The 17607-nt window shown below is 47.4% G+C and overlaps 1 protein-coding gene across 1 annotated transcript in view; it reads right to left on the bottom strand.

Moving 5' to 3' along the window:
• Positions 1–3445: 3445 nt before the first annotated feature.
• The window catches only part of LOC307065324 (sodium/potassium-transporting ATPase subunit alpha-4-like), a gene marked incomplete at both ends in the record, with an annotated part of 30699 nt that continues 16537 nt past the window's right edge, over positions 3446–17607 (bottom strand). The window contains 12 exon segments of the mRNA XM_079722147.1: positions 3446–3474; positions 3758–3865; position 6479; positions 6482–6584; positions 6678–6698; positions 6700–6806; positions 9592–9737; positions 11001–11124; positions 11281–11435; positions 13249–13417; positions 13738–13888; positions 14288–14424. Of these exon segments, the coding sequence (XP_079578273.1) occupies positions 3446–3474; positions 3758–3865; position 6479; positions 6482–6584; positions 6678–6698; positions 6700–6806; positions 9592–9737; positions 11001–11124; positions 11281–11435; positions 13249–13417; positions 13738–13888; positions 14288–14424 (1251 nt within the window).

Genomic DNA, 17607 nt, shown 5'->3' with positions numbered 1-17607 from the left:
CTGGGGCTGGGGGAGGGGAGGCTTGGGGGTAGTTAGGGAGAGTGGAGCGAGGGCAAGGGTACTCAGAGAGAGGGAACTGGGGCCGCAGAGGAGGAGGAGGTATTCTGGGTCAGAGGTTAAATTTGTCGTCCATTTGTAAAAAGGGGGGCAAATGTGGTATTGCCTCTAAGTCCTAAAAGCTGGGACTCTCCTCTAGGTCAAGTCTGTTTCTTTGATCCCGTGGAGGAAGCGGGGGGAGTACAAATGCAATCCAGGCTGCAGGAAAGAGACCCCCTGCACTTCCCTTTAAAGAACCAAGACCAAGGATGAGGTCATTCTCTGAATAAAAGATGGAGCCGAGTCCAGGACTGGCGCCCTGGCTCAGCTCCAGCCAGTTTCCTTTGCTTCACTCAACACTCCTAACTGGAGTATGCAGAGGAAGGACGGGGCGTGGGGCGTGAAGTGCTGGCCCACGTCCATCCTTGGAGATGCGCATCTGGGGCTTCTCTGCCCACAGACCCGAGAGGAGAAGGAGAAAGTCGTTGGGCTGCTGCCTCCTGCTTGTACTCTCTACTCGGATCCTACGGGACTGGTTTTCTAGGGCACAGTGGGAAGGAGGATTCCCCTGGCTGAATGATTCCAAGGAGAGCGAATTGTGACTGTTCATTCCTACGTCTCTGACAAGACAAAAAGGATCAGGTATCAACGGTAGGGGAAAAAATTAACACTAGGAAACATGAAGAGGTGGTGCCCTGTGCCCTGAACCAAGGATGCTGCTTAATTCTGTGCATTGAGAGCCAAAGCAGAGCCGGCGCAGAGGGGCTCGAACTTCCTGGATCCCAGCTTGAGGGTGAGGGCGGAGTGGATGGGCTCAGCTCTGGGTACCTTCAAGGACCCTCTTCACGGCCCTCCAGGGCTCACGCACAGGTAAGCAGAGGCACGAGGGAGACCAGAGAGAGGCTAGATCAAAGTCAGAAGCCCCCATGCCCACCCTGAGGTGTCTCCGATGTTGGAGGCACAGCGGGTGTTTTGCACCATGGAGTTATGTTAGAGGAATGACCTTTCCGCACTCCCACAGGGCAGACCTTACACGGCTAAGCAAGGAAGGCCAGGGAAAATCTCAAGAACGTGGCAGGAGTGGGTCCAAGAGAGACAGCTGTCATTGGCGCAGGAGAGGCCAGAGGTAGCTAGGCAGGGCATGCTGGAGCTGGAGAGACCTCAGAACCCATCTCAAGGGAGTGACCAACGTGCCCACAGCCCCATGACCAGAGCAAAGACAGCAGCAGAGACAGGTGGACCCGCCCGTACGTATATGACCTAGATGACGTTCCGCCCCAGTTTCTCCTTCTGCTGCGCTCTGGAGGAGGGGGGAACACTGGGACAGAGGCATTGGGACCTTAGACTCGTTCCATCCTGAATCTGACCTCTCGTACCCCCAGGTTGTGAGATGGGACAAAACGGTGACCCAGGCCTGCCCCATTCCCTCTCTGCTTCTGCAGCCACCAGGCTGTTTCATCCCATCCTCCTCCCTCTCCTTGGCCCTGGCTCTCCAGAGCCACCCGGATCCCTTTCAGCAGCTGCACCCCTCCCCTCCTTCCTGTCCTCCTCTCCCATACTTTGCTCTATACTTTCTATTCAAATCCTTCCCTCTAGGCCCCTGCCTTCAGGCTCAGCCACCGATATCAAATGACCCTAAATTGGGGCCTCTGTATTTTTAACCCACCAGACACCCAAAGCTCCTGCTACTGAAACTTGAGGAGCTGGCCCCGCCATGCTCCCCCACCCCAACTCACTCACACACACCCTGGCCCCTCCGTCTTCCGGGCTCTGGTTCAGCCCTGTCAGCATCGGGGAAGGACCCCAGACTGATACAGCCCTGTCCCTAGGAGACCTTGTGTTGGAGGAGGGAGGGGAGCAGGTGGGAGAGAGACCTCTGAGGAGGGCCCGATGTAGGGGGAGAGTGGCTGGTGTACCTTATGACAGCCTTCCCTTTGCTAGTCCATGGCCTCTCATCCTCCAGACTCGTCCACAGCCCTTCCTCTATCACCATCCTATTTTTCTTCTTTTGCATTGGTATATTTTTGGCCCAGCCTTCATCATAAGACTAGCCTGAAAAGTGGTTGAGGGCACCAGTTCTGCAATCAGACAGACCTTGGTTTCCTCATCTATAAAACCGGGTGGGGTGGTAAGAATGTATTTGTTGTATGGATTAATGGATGGTGTGAGTAAGGCCTTTGTCTACCGCCAGACAGAATGTGCAGTCACCTAACACATGTGCTTTGTTTTTGGTGACAGTCTACGATTTCCACCAGCTTTTCTCAGCATTTCTCTCTCTCTCTGTATGCGGTTCGGCACAGCCAACCCTCTCCTCTAAAAGAAGCCTGAGAGCGAACCGATCCACAGGGTAAAGTGGACCAGCTCACAGGGCAAAAGCCAGCGAGTGGGTGAAGAGGAAGGAAGAGCTGCCACCAAGGGTGGGCAGGAGAGAAAGGCTCCCGGGGACTCCTCACGTGCCTGAGACGCAGCAAGTGCTGGGCCCAGGCTCGGAGGCCAGGCTTTGGGGAACATCCATCACCTGTGTGGAGCTGGGGCATGAGGGGGCGGGTGCTTTGCCTAGAGTAAAGGCTACAGGGATCCATTCAGCGTTGTTCCAGCCTCTATTTCAAGGTTACGCCAGAGAAAACAGCTGAGGGCTGGCATGGGGTCGAGATGCCCTGATGACTGGGGCTACGGGAACACCAATCCCTTCCTCAGAGGCAGGGCAGCGGCCCCACATTCACCACTCACCACGTGGCCCCTTCCAAGTCATTTAACCTCTCTGGACCTCAGGTTCTTCATGATGAAATGAGGTCTAGCACGAAAAGTCTATGCGTCTGTAAGTTGATCTGAGGACCTGAGTGGGCGCTGTGGCCCCGCTGTGAGGTGTGGCTCCCTGCTCCTCTCTCACCTCCTCTGTTTCTCTGATCCCAGGACTTGTCCTGTCCTTGCTCTCTGTCGGGTTGGAGAGTGACTTTGAGGGGGTAGCCCTCAAGGGGCAAGGATGCTTGATTCTGATCCCTTCTCAGCCTTGACTCTGGTCCCTGAAAGACTTCCCCTGCCTGGCTCCCATGAAGATCTAGGGAGAGAGTGTCACAGTAATCCCCATTCTCCAAAAATCAGATGCGACACATCCAGGAGCTAAGGGCTGTTGCAAACATTTACTCTCTTGACTGGCTACTGAGCCCCCTGCTGGGCTCCAGTCAGATGCAGGCTGGGCTCCCCTCAACCCACCTCATCTCCTATCCATGGTGCCCTCAACCCAGCCCTAGGATCACCTGTCTCTCTCATCCAAGGTTCTTCCTCCTGACATCTCCCTGCCCCAACTAATGTGCACTCTCAGATGTTTTCCCAAACTCATTACCCCAACCCTCCCCCACCTGGCGCTCAGGACACCCTGATGTCATGTGAAGATCTTCCTCTGTTGAGTTTAGTAGTAGGTCTCCTTCTCCAGCCAGCCTGTGGAAGAGAAGAGACCAGAGTGAACTGGGGAAGGCCTCAAGGGGAGAAAAACAGAAGGGTGAGCCAGGACAAGGTGGGAGGCTTGAGGGTGGAAGGCAGGGCCCTGAGGGTTAGAAGGAGCAGCGTGCTGGGGTCAAGGACTAGAGGGCAGGATCCAGGCACAGCACAGGCTGGGCAGTGAGCTGGGGAGAAGGGCAGTGGGCCTGGAGGAACCAGGGGGAGTGGGGCAGCTGGTCAGGACGCTGGCAGACTCTCAGGCCAGGGTGCAGGGGAGCCTTACCGCCAGGGTGACGACGGATGATGAGTTTTCTGATTTCATCATAGACAAAGATGAGGACGCTGTAGGGAGTGGCACAGAGCCACCAGGTTATCCTCAAGAGAGCAAAAGCTGGTCAGCGGGGGCGGAGATAGAGGGGCCAGTGAAAGGCAGGTGCAGAGAACAGCGCCTGGGAATCGAGTGTTTGGTTTGTTGTGTGGGAGGTTGATCCCTACCTTTGAGGAGGTCAGAGCCTGGGGAGTGAGGGCAGAGGGGCCAAGACAGGAGTGTAAAAAGCCAGTGAGAACAGAAAGGGATAAATGCCGTGTTAGAGGTACATGCAGTGTTCACAGAGATTGTCTACCAGCTTTTGTGGAGTCTCTGAGGGAGACTTCCTTTGCTTTCTGGGTTCTCTAGACCTTGCACCCACAAACTCCAAGCAGGATGGGTCTGAGACTAGATGTGGGGTATATCTTGCCAGGGAATATATACACTGTTCTATATTGCAAAGATGAGGAAATCTTTTTCTTCCTGAATCTCTTCTATAGACCAGGAAGATGGACTCTGGGGAGGGCTTGAATCAGGACCGCATTTGTCCCTTGGATGATAGAGAGATGGCTTAGAGCAGCATTGTCCGATAGAAATATACTGTGAGGGCTTCCTTGGTGGCGCAGTGGTTAAGAATCCGCCTGCCAATGCAGGGGACACGGGTTCGAGCCCTGGTCCGGGAGGGTCCCACATGCCGCGGAGCAACTAAGCCCCTGCACCACAACTACTGAGCCTGCGCTCTAGAGCCCACGTGCCACAAATACTGAGCCCACATGCCACAAATACTGAAGCCCGCATGCCTAGAGCCTGTGCTCCGCAACAAGAGAAGCCACCGCAATGAGAAGCCCATGCACCGCAGCGGAGAGTAGCCCCCACTCGCCGCAACTAGAGAAAGCCCGCGCCCAGCAGTGAAGACCCAACACAGCCAAAAATAAATAAATAAAATAAATAAATTTATATAAAAAAAAAGTATACTGTGAGCCACATGTGCTAGTTAATATTTTCTAGTAGGCACATGAAAATAAGTAAAAAGAAAAAAGTCCAATTAATTTTAATATTTTATTTAACCCCAAATATTATTGCTTCAACATGTAATCAATATAAACATAATTAATGAGTTAATTTACATTCTTCTTTTTATCCCGAGTCCTCGAAACCCAGTGAGAATTTTACACTGACAGTGTATCTCAAGTTAGACACTAAATTTTCAGTGGTTAAAGGAAAATGTAGTCTAACCAAAACAATAAAGTTGTATTTAATTGAAAAATATTTGACACTGGTTTAGTTTTTAACATTCAGTCAACTAAAATTATAAATTCAATTTCTCAGTCTCACTAGCCATATTTCAAGAGCTCAATAGTTGCATAAAGATGGTGGCTACCATATTGGACAGGGCAGGCCTAGGCCATGGTTCATTACACACACACACACACCCCTCAACCAATATAAACAGTTACGGACATACAGCCATGCATTCATTCAACAACAATTATCATGTCTACTCTGTGTATGTGCTAGGTCCTGGGGAAATAAACATGATGACACGATGGTCTTTGATCTCAAGAAGCTCAAGCAATCAGGGAAAAGAGGTTAGATAAACACACAAAATAAATAATCACAGTATTAGGTGATGAGTTTTATGGTCAAGGTACGTACAGGAGTGTTTGGGAGCACAGTTAATGCTCAACCATGTTTACTATCATTTATATGTTGACATTAATAGCAGCAACAACTGAGCTACTATTAACAAGGTGCCCACCGGGACCCAAATGTCGTGCTTCATGTATTATATGCATTTCTACCTGTAATTATCAGAACAATCTGCCAGGTGTGTGTTATCGAGACTTTGCAGTTGAAGCTGAGGCTCAGAGCGGTTACCAGCTTGTCCAAGGTCATAGAATAATACACAGTACAGCCAAAATTCAAACCTGGAATTGTCAGTATCTAAGGGCAGTGCCAATGTCTTTTATTAAACATTAATTGAGCAGCTACAGAATACAAAGCATTGTGTAAAGCACTGCAAGGGACAGAAAGCTACAGAATACAAAGCATTGTGCAGAACACTGCAAGGGACAGAAAGGTGAGCAAAGTGTGTAAACACATAGAAAATCAGTTGGAAGACTACACACTAAATTATTAATAGAGGTTACCAATGCAGGGTGGGGGAGGAGTGGGAATGAAATGGGAGTTTTGCTTTTTTCTTTATAAAAATGTTAAATGGAAAAGTTTCACAAGCATATACTAATGTAAAACCACAAAGAAACAAAAACTTGGGACTTGAACCAAACAAGGTACCAGACAATAAGAATTTCAGTGTGCCCACCCACCTATATGAACATTAAAACGGATTTGCAGAAGTACAGCAGAGTTAGCCATGCATAGATTAGGCTGTTTTATGATTACACCAGCTCCAAGCAATGTGTAGCCTGGGACAGCTATACCACACATTATCATAGAAAAGGTACCACTCTGTTAAGCACTGGCAAATCTGCTAAGTTTGCATGTCTAGTGGGTTGCGATCACTTGGTACAGTCCCTAATTCCTCCCCGGATAAGATGCCCTTCTGGGAGCACAGGCAGTTCTCTCTACATCACTGAGTGGAGCCTGCTCCCCTCTTGAATTCCTTGCTCAAACATGCCTCCTCCCATGTGCTCTCCCTGTGCCCAGAGACACCCTGCCTTGCACCCCTCCCCTTACTCAGTTGAGTGGGTACATTCGCAGGGCCACGTCCATGCCTGGAGTGTAGGACAGAAAAGCAGCCAGGAACGTCTCCTCCAGGATCCCAAATATTAGGATCTTGTTTCTGAGGGGAAATGTTTAAGGGTGTGTTGGAGGTCGGGAAGGAGAGTTAGGGGTGCAGTTTGGGAGAGTGTTGGGGCCGGTGGGCGGTGCTCACTTCATGCCCTGCTGGAAGACAGTTTCTGCGGGTCTTGCAGATGATGAGGTCAGCCCACTGCACAACCACGATGCTGACAAAGAAGGCCGTTTGGCATGTGAACTCCAACACCTTACGCTGCTCATAGGTCTAGGGGAGGGCGGGCAGAGGGGAGCCATCAGTGTCAGGAGGGATTCAAATATGCCTCAAAGGCTTCTTCCTTCTCCTGCCTCCCCGGACCCCAAGGCTGAGATAGGTCCTCTATTTAGATTCCTGCAGCCCTTCACATGTATCTCTGTCTTAGCACTTTCCATGTTGTAATTGTGAGTTGTTTATATGTTTGCCTTCCCTGACTGAGAGCCCCTCAAGGGCAAGCACCTCGTCTTACTTATCTCTGTGTCTCCTCTCCCCATGCTTCATTCAGTGAATGGCAGGTACTATGGCTCAATAAATATTTACTAAGAAGAAGGGTGGTGTAAGGGAAGAAGGTGGACTTCAAGAGGAAAACAGGGTCAGAGGAAAAAGGTAAGGAAGATGGGGCCAGAGGGGAATCTGCATGCAGAGGGGAAAGGGATACCCGAAGAGTGGTACCAGATGGGAGGCATTCACTCATCCATTTGTTCATTCTTTCATTCACATTTTACACAGAAGGAACTTAGAGTCCGGTGGGGAAGATAAATATGCTATGTCAGCACAGTAGGTAGGTTACAAGAGGGAGATCACAGAGGGCTATGGAAACACAGGAGAGGAGCATCTAAATTAGACTGGAGAAAAAGCCCATTAAAAAAAAATAAAACAGCATGTTTATAAATAACTTGTAGATCGAATAAAGAATTTGAAAATATGTAGGACTAAACAATAATGAGATACTACAGATAGACCCTCATGGGATGTGGTCAATGTTGTACTTGGAGGGAAATATAGAGCCCTAAACAATTAGAAAACAAAGGCTGGAAATCGATGAGCCAAGCACTGAATTTAGAATGAGACCTGTCAGCACATTTCTGTGCATCAGATCATACCACCACTATCCCCTGCAGCCAGCTACCAAAACTGAGCCACTCCCAACATCACTTGAAAATTTTAGCTCCTGACTCACCATCACTCTAACTGCTGTGTCCTCGGTTTTGGAGATTTAAATATACATGTTGATGATCCTCCCCGTACCATGGTCTCACCGTCTTGATCTTCTCCTCCAACTGTATCCTCTACTCCCCACCCGGCTGCTTACTTCCATGGTTAAACTCCAGACATTGTCTTTTCCAATAGCCACAATTTTTCTGTGATTTTAATTTCAAGCACCTCTTTTCTCTCTGATCACTGTCTTTATCTTTCCATCTCACCTACTCTAATATCCCAATTCCAACACTTCTTGGACTTGGACTTAAAATCCATGGACCCAATATGTTATATATTTGGCTATTATCTTTCTCCCCTCCCACTCTGTGCCCCTAACTAGAATATAAGCTCCATGAGAGCAGTAACTTGGCCAAATTTGTTCACTACTATATTCCAGGGACAAAACAGTACCCGGTGCATAGAAGATGCTCAACAAATACTTGCTGAATGAATGAATGAAAGAATGGTGATCAATGGAATTACTGCTAGAGGTATTTAGAAGATAAGGAGCTATCTAGCAGTATGTAGGGTACTTCCTGGGTGGGCAGCTATATACTCGATTATCTGAAGATTACAGCAGTGGAAGAGGCAGAGACCTTGCCTTATGGCCTTTATTCCACAGGGCAATTGTTCTCAACCCATTTTGGAATATCTCAAGACGTCACTGATGTAATTTGACGTTAATTCAAATTAATTATCTTTAATTTATTGTAAATAAACATGTGTCAAGCTTCATCTTGGTAGCAGGGAGATGGTATCAAGATATAAAACTAACAAGGGTCTTGATCTGAGGACTGAGGAGATGTTGACAAGGTACATAGCAATGAGGACTCTGGGCATCTTTGGACCCTGGAGCAGTGTTGGTAGCTGGGAACATTGACATCTGTTGGTCTCATGAGGCTCAGATAGTGGAAGCCTACTGTGTATGAGGGGCAATGTTCCAACAGCCCCGATTTTAACATACTTTTGAGAGACCTGCAGTTATCTTGGTTTGGAGACATCATGGTGAAGTGGGAAAGTGCCAGGCAGGAATCAGTCCAGATTTCTAGTCCAACTGTTATAGGGATTCATTGTGGGACTTTAAGCAAGTCACTAAATCTTTCCAGTGGACCATAATGTCCTCTGTAGACTGTGTGAACTCTATGGTCCTATGATTCTAGCAAAAATTGGCATCACATCTCCCACTGTCTTAGAAATTGGGATGGGAGTGTTCACAGATGCAAACAAGCATACTCACTAAAATTCTTAAGCAAATATTTTTGGTTGGAGGGCTTCAGTTTGGACCTTATTCATCTTGGGTGTTAGGAATGACTAATACAGAGACGCATCCCCTAAGTTTAAAAAGTTTAGAAGAACAAGGAAGAGATATACAAAGAAAATACATTTTCAGATTTAAAATCATACTCTTTGACTACCCATAGAAAAGGAGCATAACAGGAGAAAGTGGACCCAGCACTCATTTCTGGGACAAAGATGATTAGAACCTGGAAAACCAGAAATCAGCTCCAAAAAGTTGATTGACAAAGTAGACTTCCAGGTCCAAGGAAGCCAAAAAGACCCAGGAAGATAAGGACAGACAACAGACAGTAAGAATGAATGGAAATGAAGTCATCGTAAACAAAGAGAAGCATATTTGCGGATGTGATTGGAGACTGAGGACAAATGTTAGAAAGCTCCTGTAGGACTGAAGATGAGGATCATCTCTGTCTGCCTGGTGCCTCCATTCTCCTACTCTGCAAAAACTTGCTACACTCACTCTTCCTCATTACTTCTTCACTCTTACTGGTCACAATCTACTACCCTACCTTTTACTCACCCACTGTTGTCCATAGCTGTCCTCCAGGTCATTGAGGTATCGATTTTCCCAGCTGATGCGGATGCCCAGCAGATCAATAGGTTTAAAACCATTCTCAGCCAAGATCACAAAGTAGGTGAAGAATCCTGCCAGAGCCTGGATTATCCCTGTGAGTGATAGAGTCTCAGGTCAGGGGAACCTGATTCAGAGAAGGATCTCAAAAGGCAGACCATGGAAGGGGTGCTGCCTGGGGCTTGCTTCTAGCAGGGTTGATGTGTGTCTGAGCTGTATTGCTGAAGATTCATGCCATTAATGATCTGATCCCACCATCTCTGTAGGACTTGTCTCCAAACTCTGACATTTCTTTCTAAGCTGTAATCTAGAGTCATCTTTTTATCATATAAGCTTAAAACTGGAAAGGACCTTAGAGGGGATTTGTTCCCTCTCCCCACTGAGTGAGTGCTGGACTCCTCCCTGTCCATTCTTTCTGACACCAGGACACTCATCAAGTCCTCTCATCCCCTCGCATCTCTCCCATCTGCCCCTTGTCTCTCCCTTGGTCAAAACCTCCACCACCTCATGCCTGGACCACGGCTATGGCTGACGTTAATGTTTGCCTACTGACCACAGATCTGTGCACTGTGTAGGTACTGGTGGACATTGATTCTTACAACAATTCTGAACTATCATTTACATTTCATAAGTGGGAAAACTGAAGCACGAAAAAGACTCAGTCATTGTCCAGGGTCATACAGGTCGTGAAATTGGGATTCAAACATAGGTATGGATCCTAAATCTGTGCTTTTTTCCTATGTGTTTCCACCTCTAGATATTAGGATTGTCTCCTCTGTCCCCATCTCTTTCCTGTACCCCTATCGTATCTAGGAACTAAAGAACAAAGACCTCTAATGGCTCTCAAATGTCTTTCAAGGCTGGCCCTGCTATAAATGCTACCTGTGTCCACAGCCTCATTTTCCACCACTTCTTTATCAGGAATAAGCACTCCACCAAACTGGTTTATTCACTCTTCAACAATCAGGTATCCTCTGGTCCCCCACACCAGACCATCCATTTACTAGTCTAAGCCCTATCTTCCAGCACCAAGTTTAAGTCCTGCTTCCTCCATAAGGCCTCTCCAACTGTCCTCAAGATTGGTGAGTCCTCTTGCTTTGTACTCCTGCAGTATGTCCTATCTATACTCATTTGGCACTTGGAGAACAACTTGCCATCATTTTATGTACTTTTGATCCTTTTTGACTAGACTCTTAAGTCAAGGGCAGATCAGAGATCAATGTTTTTTTGTGTCCCAGAGCCCAGCACAGTTTGTTGTTAAGAAAATCTCTCCCTGACTTCCAAGCCAAGATTGGTCCAGTGGCCACGCTGGTGCAGCCGCTCCCCGCTCCCTTCACCCCTCATTCCTCTGGCCACACCAATCTGTCCGTAGGCCATGCCAGTGAGACGGTCATTCACCAGCTTATCAGTCTTTGGATTCCGTGGAGCCCTCTTCACGATGTCACTTTCAGCCGACTCATAAGCCAAGGAGATAGCAGGGACCTGGAGGATGGAGGGTGGAAGCGACAGGGAACACACAGTTCAGAAGGAAACTCAGAAGTAACTCGAGCTCTGTCCCTCTCCCGGGACACAGATTTTTCCTACTCCTCAGTCTATTTCACAGGAGTTCCATGAGCTAGATCCCAGCTTAGTCCTCACCATGTCAGTGCCCAGGTCAGTGCAGAGGATGGTTATGGTGCCCAGAGGCAGGGGGATACCGAGGATGATGAACAGCAGGAAGGGGGTGAGCTCAGGGATGTTGCTGGTCAGGGTGTAGGTGATGGATTTCTTCATGTTGTCAAAGATCAGGCGGCCTGGGAAGGATGGTCAACCTTCTGTGAGAAGCACGGAGACATCACGCCTCCCACAAACCAGCTCCTGGACAGAGAGACCACTACAAAGCAGTGTCACAGTCCATGAAAGGGTCCGAAGGTCTTAGGCCTTGGCAGCCCCAGTTTTGTTTCTAAATTGTGTGACTCGTAATTAGAGCCGTGATTTATTAACGTGCCATATCTGTATACTCTTTGTTCTTGGGTTCAACATGGCTACTATCATCTGATCTCTGAAAATTAAGCAGGGTGGGGCCTGTTAATACTTAGAGATGTGTGAGAATGCCAATATAAAAGCCATTAGAAGATTAAGGCTGATTCACAGTAACATGGATGGACCTAGAGGTTATCATACTGAGTGAAGTAAGTCAGACAGAGAAAGACAAATATCATATGATATTGCTTATATGTGGAACCTAAAACATGACACAAATAAACTTATTTACAAAACAGAAACAGACTCACAGACATAGAAAACAAATTTAGGGTTACCGAAGGGGAAAAGGGAGAGTCAGGGAAGAGATAAATTAGGAGTTTGGGATTAGCAGGTTCAAACTACTGTATGTAAAATAGATAAACAGCAAAGTCCTACTGTATAGCAGAGAAAACTATATTCAATATCTTGTAATATACTATAATATGAAAAGAATATGAAAAAGAATATATGTGTATATATATGTGCATACATATATATGTATGTATCTATCTATCTGTATCTGAATCACTTTGTTATACACCAGAAACCAACACAACATTGTAAATCAACTATACTTCAATTGAAATAAAAGTCTGAAGTGGAAAGAGCCTGGGCTTGGGTTCCAATTCCATTTTCTGCCATAACTAGCTTGTGATCTTGAGCACCCCTCACCTTCATTCCTCCTGCCTTGCAAGATGGCTTGAGTCCTTCCCTGACAACCTTTTCTAATATTGTCATCCCTCCCTCCACTCCCTGCTTTACTTATTTTTTTCCATTGCACTTGTCTTCTTGTATTATACTGTTCAGTTTACTTTATTGTCTGTCTGTCTCCACTGGAAATTAAGTTACACAAGGGCAGGGATGTGTGTTTTTATTCCCAATTATAGTATCCCCAGCATCAAGACTAGTGCCTGGTACATAGTTGATACTCAGAAAGTTAATTGAATTGAGTGGATATAAAATACTGAGGATCATACAAGGTCTAAATAAAATGTTAACTATTACTATTATGTGAATTGTCATAGATTTTAATAACATAGCTCCAGGCAGAAATCAGAAATCAGGGAGCCTGGGAAGCAGAATTCTGGGGTTCTCCTGTACGCTAGTGGGTATTGTCTCTGGGAAAGAGGGGGCTTAGTTTAGCTCATGCAGTCACTTCATAGATCAGGCTCCAGCTGATCTTGATATGTCAACATCATTCAGACAACAGGTTGCTAGAAAGTCCTCCTGAGGTTGTGGAGTACAGAGTAGTCTCACGGTATAGCTACACCCTGAAACTTACTGTAGACCCACTTGAATCCCCATGAGAGAAGAAAAACAATGCTGTGCTGCACTAGAGCCCCACTCTCCCTAGAAAATCTGGACTTTCCTCCAATCTCATAAGGGCTCCAGAGAGTGATGTGCTAAGTACCAGCTGAATCTAATTTGCAAAATTTTGACTTACAGTGATTTCTCCCAGTCTGTACAGGAGGTTGGAGGATGGGCAAAGGGAATGAGAATAATGTATCCCAACTCTCACCTGAGTCCGAGCAGGTGAGAGTTGGTACCTACCAACCTGGGCACCTGCTTCCTCACCCTACCTTGGGCACCCTGCTTCCTCACCCTCCTCCACACCCATGACGATGGAGGCAAATTTGTCGTCCAGCAGGATTATGTCAGCTACCTGCTTAGACACATCAGAGCCAGCAATGCCCATGGCAATGCCGATGTCCGCCTCCTTCAGCACTGGGGAGTCGTTCACCCAGTCCCCTGCCACCGCCACAATGGCTCCCTGGGTGAAGCACAGAGGGAGTGAAATAATTATTGTGTCAGATTGAGGACCCATCCCAAAGGTCAGTTTGATTCCATCATCCCTTGTTTCTTGATGTAATCATGCTTGCTTTAGGCCTCTTGGCCCTTCCTTCTCCCACACGTCCTGAGATAGCAAAACTCACAGGGAGCCCCCAAATGGATGCCTGTCTCAGGGGTTCATGATTGGATGCTCTCTGGAGCCTCCTCTAGCCCAGCCCACACATTCCTATGCTTGGTTTGGGGCTGGGCTGTGCCTTGTGATTCCCTCCAGATTCTCCAAGCCTCCTTGGTCTCCCTTACCAGCCTCTGACATCCCTCTACAATGATGAGCTTCTGCTGGGGGGAGGTCTGAGCAAACACGATCTCAGTGTGGTTTTGGAGGATCTCATCAAGCTGCTCTGAGTTCATATTTTTTAGTTCTGAGCCGTGCACTACAATGGCTTTGACATCCCTGAGGGAGAGGAATTTCAAAAGACTAGTTCAGAGTGTTGAGAATTCACCAGGTGTCCTGGTGCCCTCTAAGCCATCTTTGCTTTAACCTCATTGTTTCTCCTTTCAACCTCATCTCCTCACTTGTCCCCAGCCATGCACTGTCCCCAGATTGTCACATTGCATTCCTTCCCTCCTCTCCCACCTCCTCCTCCCTCTTCTCTACCTCCTTCTTTGTCCCACCTTCATCGGAAAACCCACTGACATAGTTGCTTGGTCATTTTCCTATTATGTTTTACTTTGCAGTAAGTAAACTCTGCACATCCTACCTATAGAAAGAACCTCTGAAAATTTAGTGGGTGGGGCAGGCTAAGGATGGAAGGAAAAAAATGGCAGATCTGAGTCCTTTCAGGGATCTCACCCGGCATTGACCTGGCTGACAGGGATCTTGAGCCGGGCAGCAATGTCCTCTGCTGTCTCAGTGCCTTCTGATATGATGCCCACACCCTTGGCAATGGCCTTGGCTGCAATGGGATGATCCCCTGTTACCATAATCACCTGGGTTGGAAGGGGAGGGAAAAGGAGCAGAATCATCTTCAGGGAGGTCCCGGGTCCTTCAGCTCTCTCTCTAAGAACTAACAGATCACTGCTATCATTCCACAGGGGTTTAAGTAGCTCATTCCCAAGAACTTGTGCTGTCAATCAAAAATCTTGCTACGGTGGCTTCAACCCATGGGAGTGGGTCAGGGCCATCAGAACATAAAACATAGGATAATTTGAGCTCTAGTTTTCCCAGGAATAAATCAGGGATTTGGGTGTATCTACTGTATTCAGAATTTCATTTAATTGCTCCAGAAGATATTCTGCTTCTTTAAGCTCAAAGACAGAAACACCTACCCGCAGAACAGTGGTAATAAAGGAACATTTGGAATAATCCATCTGCCTAGCAAAATTTCATCTAGGCCCTCATTCATCTCGATCCTCAGTCTACCTCTCTTCTTCCCACTGCCTCCTTGTGCCCCTGGATTCCAGCCCTTTTCTGGATACCTGGGGTCAGCCCTAGTCCTGTCCCTTTCCTCCCCAAAGATCAGGTGCTCATGCTCTGTGCTCTTCTAGCCTTCTGTTCGTTTAGTCCTCCTCACATCTCTGTGTGATGGCTTGTCTGTCTCTCTCCCCTGCTGGAGAGAGTGGGGCCGTGCCTATGATTCCTCGTTAAGCTTCCAGCCATAGCATAATTCCTAGCACATAGTAATCCATCAACAAGCAATTACAGAATGAAGGAAAGATCGCTTCCTGGGAACCACTGCCCGTGGGTCCCAAGTGCCCTCCAAGCACATAATTCTCAGGCTCTGGTGGGAGGGAGAAGGAAACTATCTGACTGTGGCTGAACTAAGAACAGAGGTCCTGGAAAGGTCAGTCTGTTTACTTCCAGAGCGTGGAAATAAGCTTTGAAGGAGTTTTCCCATGAGCCCTCCTCATTCCACACTGGCACAGCGGGCTTGCTGGAAGGAGTGCTAACTAATCTGGGATCACCAGAGACTCAGGAAAGGTGTGCTGTGAGCAGTTACCCACACCACTGGTTTCAAGTGCCCTGGCTTGGTTGTGGGGCACTGGGGCCTCACCAAGTTCGGCCTGTGGGGCACGAGGTAACTGGTGAGGATCTGAGAGGGAACTGCACAGAAGATTAGAAGATTCCAGAGGTGGTTCAGATTAAGCCCTCAGTGATGCCTTTCCAGGCTTACAGTGCCCTGAACGTTTCCTACTGGTTCATCAATAATGACCTGTAGGACACGTGTGGTAGCTAGCCCAGCTTGACCACTCAGATGGGCCGATCTGCAGTAGTTTCTGGAAGTATCACCTCCATGCCAGGCCGGAGAAATAAAAACAAAGTCAGTCATCCCAAGAGTGAGTTCCTAGGACACAATTTAACAGAACATTGAGATGCATACATACAATAGAAGTGCAATTCTACAAAGAATGGCTCCCTTTGAAGTAAAGAGCATCTAGTGGTTTCTGGAATTTGTCAAGTACTAAAAGAATTTCATTTCCAACTTCTCGGTGCTGACTGTACCTCTGGTGTTCCCACGCAATCTTGCCAGCTGCCCTCTTGTTCCCTTGGACTCTCTTCCCCCAGATCAGACCCATCTGAGAGAAACGGTCCAGTGTTGGTGACCATTCTGTAGGCCCTCACGGCTCAGCTGCAGTTCTTAGAGGGGGCTGCGTTCATAGCAGGGGCCAAGTATCTTTGTACTACTAAGGGCCTCAGGTAGTGGCAAAGAGGATGGCATCATTTTATTTTAGTTTTTTTTTGTTTTTTGTTTTTTGGCCACGCCAGGCGGCATGTGGGCTCTTAGTTCCCCAACCAGGGATCAAACCTGCGCCCCCTGCACTGGAAGGGTGGTCTTAACCCCTGGACTGCCAGGGAAGTCCCTTATTTTAGTTTTGTAAAATTAAGTTTATTCCAAAGGTCTGAACACGTGGCTCTGAGAAATACCAGTCCCACAGTCAATTGTAAAAACTTTGCTGCCATGCAGCCGTTAACCAGCCTCTTTCAGCAGCCTCATCATATCCATTAGCTTGGCATCAACACCATTTTGGAGTTGACCTTGGAAGGGTCTCCCCTATGGGAAAACCCCCTGTATAACCATTACATTTTGTCCTCCTTGAAGGATGGCCTCATGTGTTCGTCTTACATTTCCTTAGAGGGAAAAGGGTGTGATTCAAAATTCCTCACCAAGTCTGCCAAATTCCTGTCAGCTTCAGGTCCAGAAGAAGTAAGAAATTAAAATGTAAACCTGTGCCCAGAACAAGGGCTGGCCCAGAAAGCACCAGGCCTCCTGCTTCAGGTGTCAGCTCCAGGCCAGCCGGAATCTTATTCAGACGGTTACCTATCACAGCTCGCCCTGCCTCAGGCCGTGACTGTGTCCTGCTCTGGCAGGCTACCTGGCTCAAATCACCTCTTTGTCTCCTGGTTGGGCCTCCCCCCCACAGTAGGCACAATTGTAACTCTCCTTCTTGCTAAAGAGATCCATAAATTCCCAGGTGAGGTGAATTTTAGACTGTGTTATTATGTGCACAGCAATAACACAATGCACAATAATAACCACAATTTTATTCCTCATGCTGGCAGCCCACCTTGAAGCTGAGAAAATGCAAATGAACCCCTTCTCCATTTATCTCCCACAGTATGTATGACGTGGTAGCTTATAGAACCACGGAGGAGTATCAAGATACGTGGCTATCCTATGCAGACGTGTTATAATAATGCTGTCTCCGCAAAGAACTGTACCACCCCAAACATCTTGTAGTAATTAGGGAATTCACTCAGAATAATATCCTATATCCATTCCTTGGTTCCCACTGTAGTGACGAATCATTGTACTTAGTGCAGCCCAGGCTGCTCCAAGACAAACTGCCAACAGTTAAAGGTCAAGATGAAGCCATCTCTAACAGATAGCATCCAGTTCTCCTTAAATACTTCTAGCCCCACTCCCTCCAACCTGCCCTCCCAGATATTCCCAGAATATCAAGTATGAGCAGGGAAGGTGACAATACCTAATCTATGAAGATGTATAGGAGTCTTAGAATTTGAAATGTGGGATACAGAGCATCTCAGAATTAGAGGAATTTTACTGCTGCTATCCCATGAAGTCCAAAGCCCACCCTGATTAAAGAGGAATTCCTATCTCTAGGTTTGTTCTGCAGCTGCGTTTTACTCTTGAACCACTTCGTTTTGGTTTC

Source organism: Hyperoodon ampullatus (genome assembly GCF_949752795.1).
Source record: "Hyperoodon ampullatus genome assembly, chromosome: 2".
Taxonomy (NCBI): Eukaryota; Metazoa; Chordata; class Mammalia; order Artiodactyla; family Ziphiidae; genus Hyperoodon; species Hyperoodon ampullatus.
This window is presented reverse-complemented; position numbering and strand designations above follow the sequence as displayed.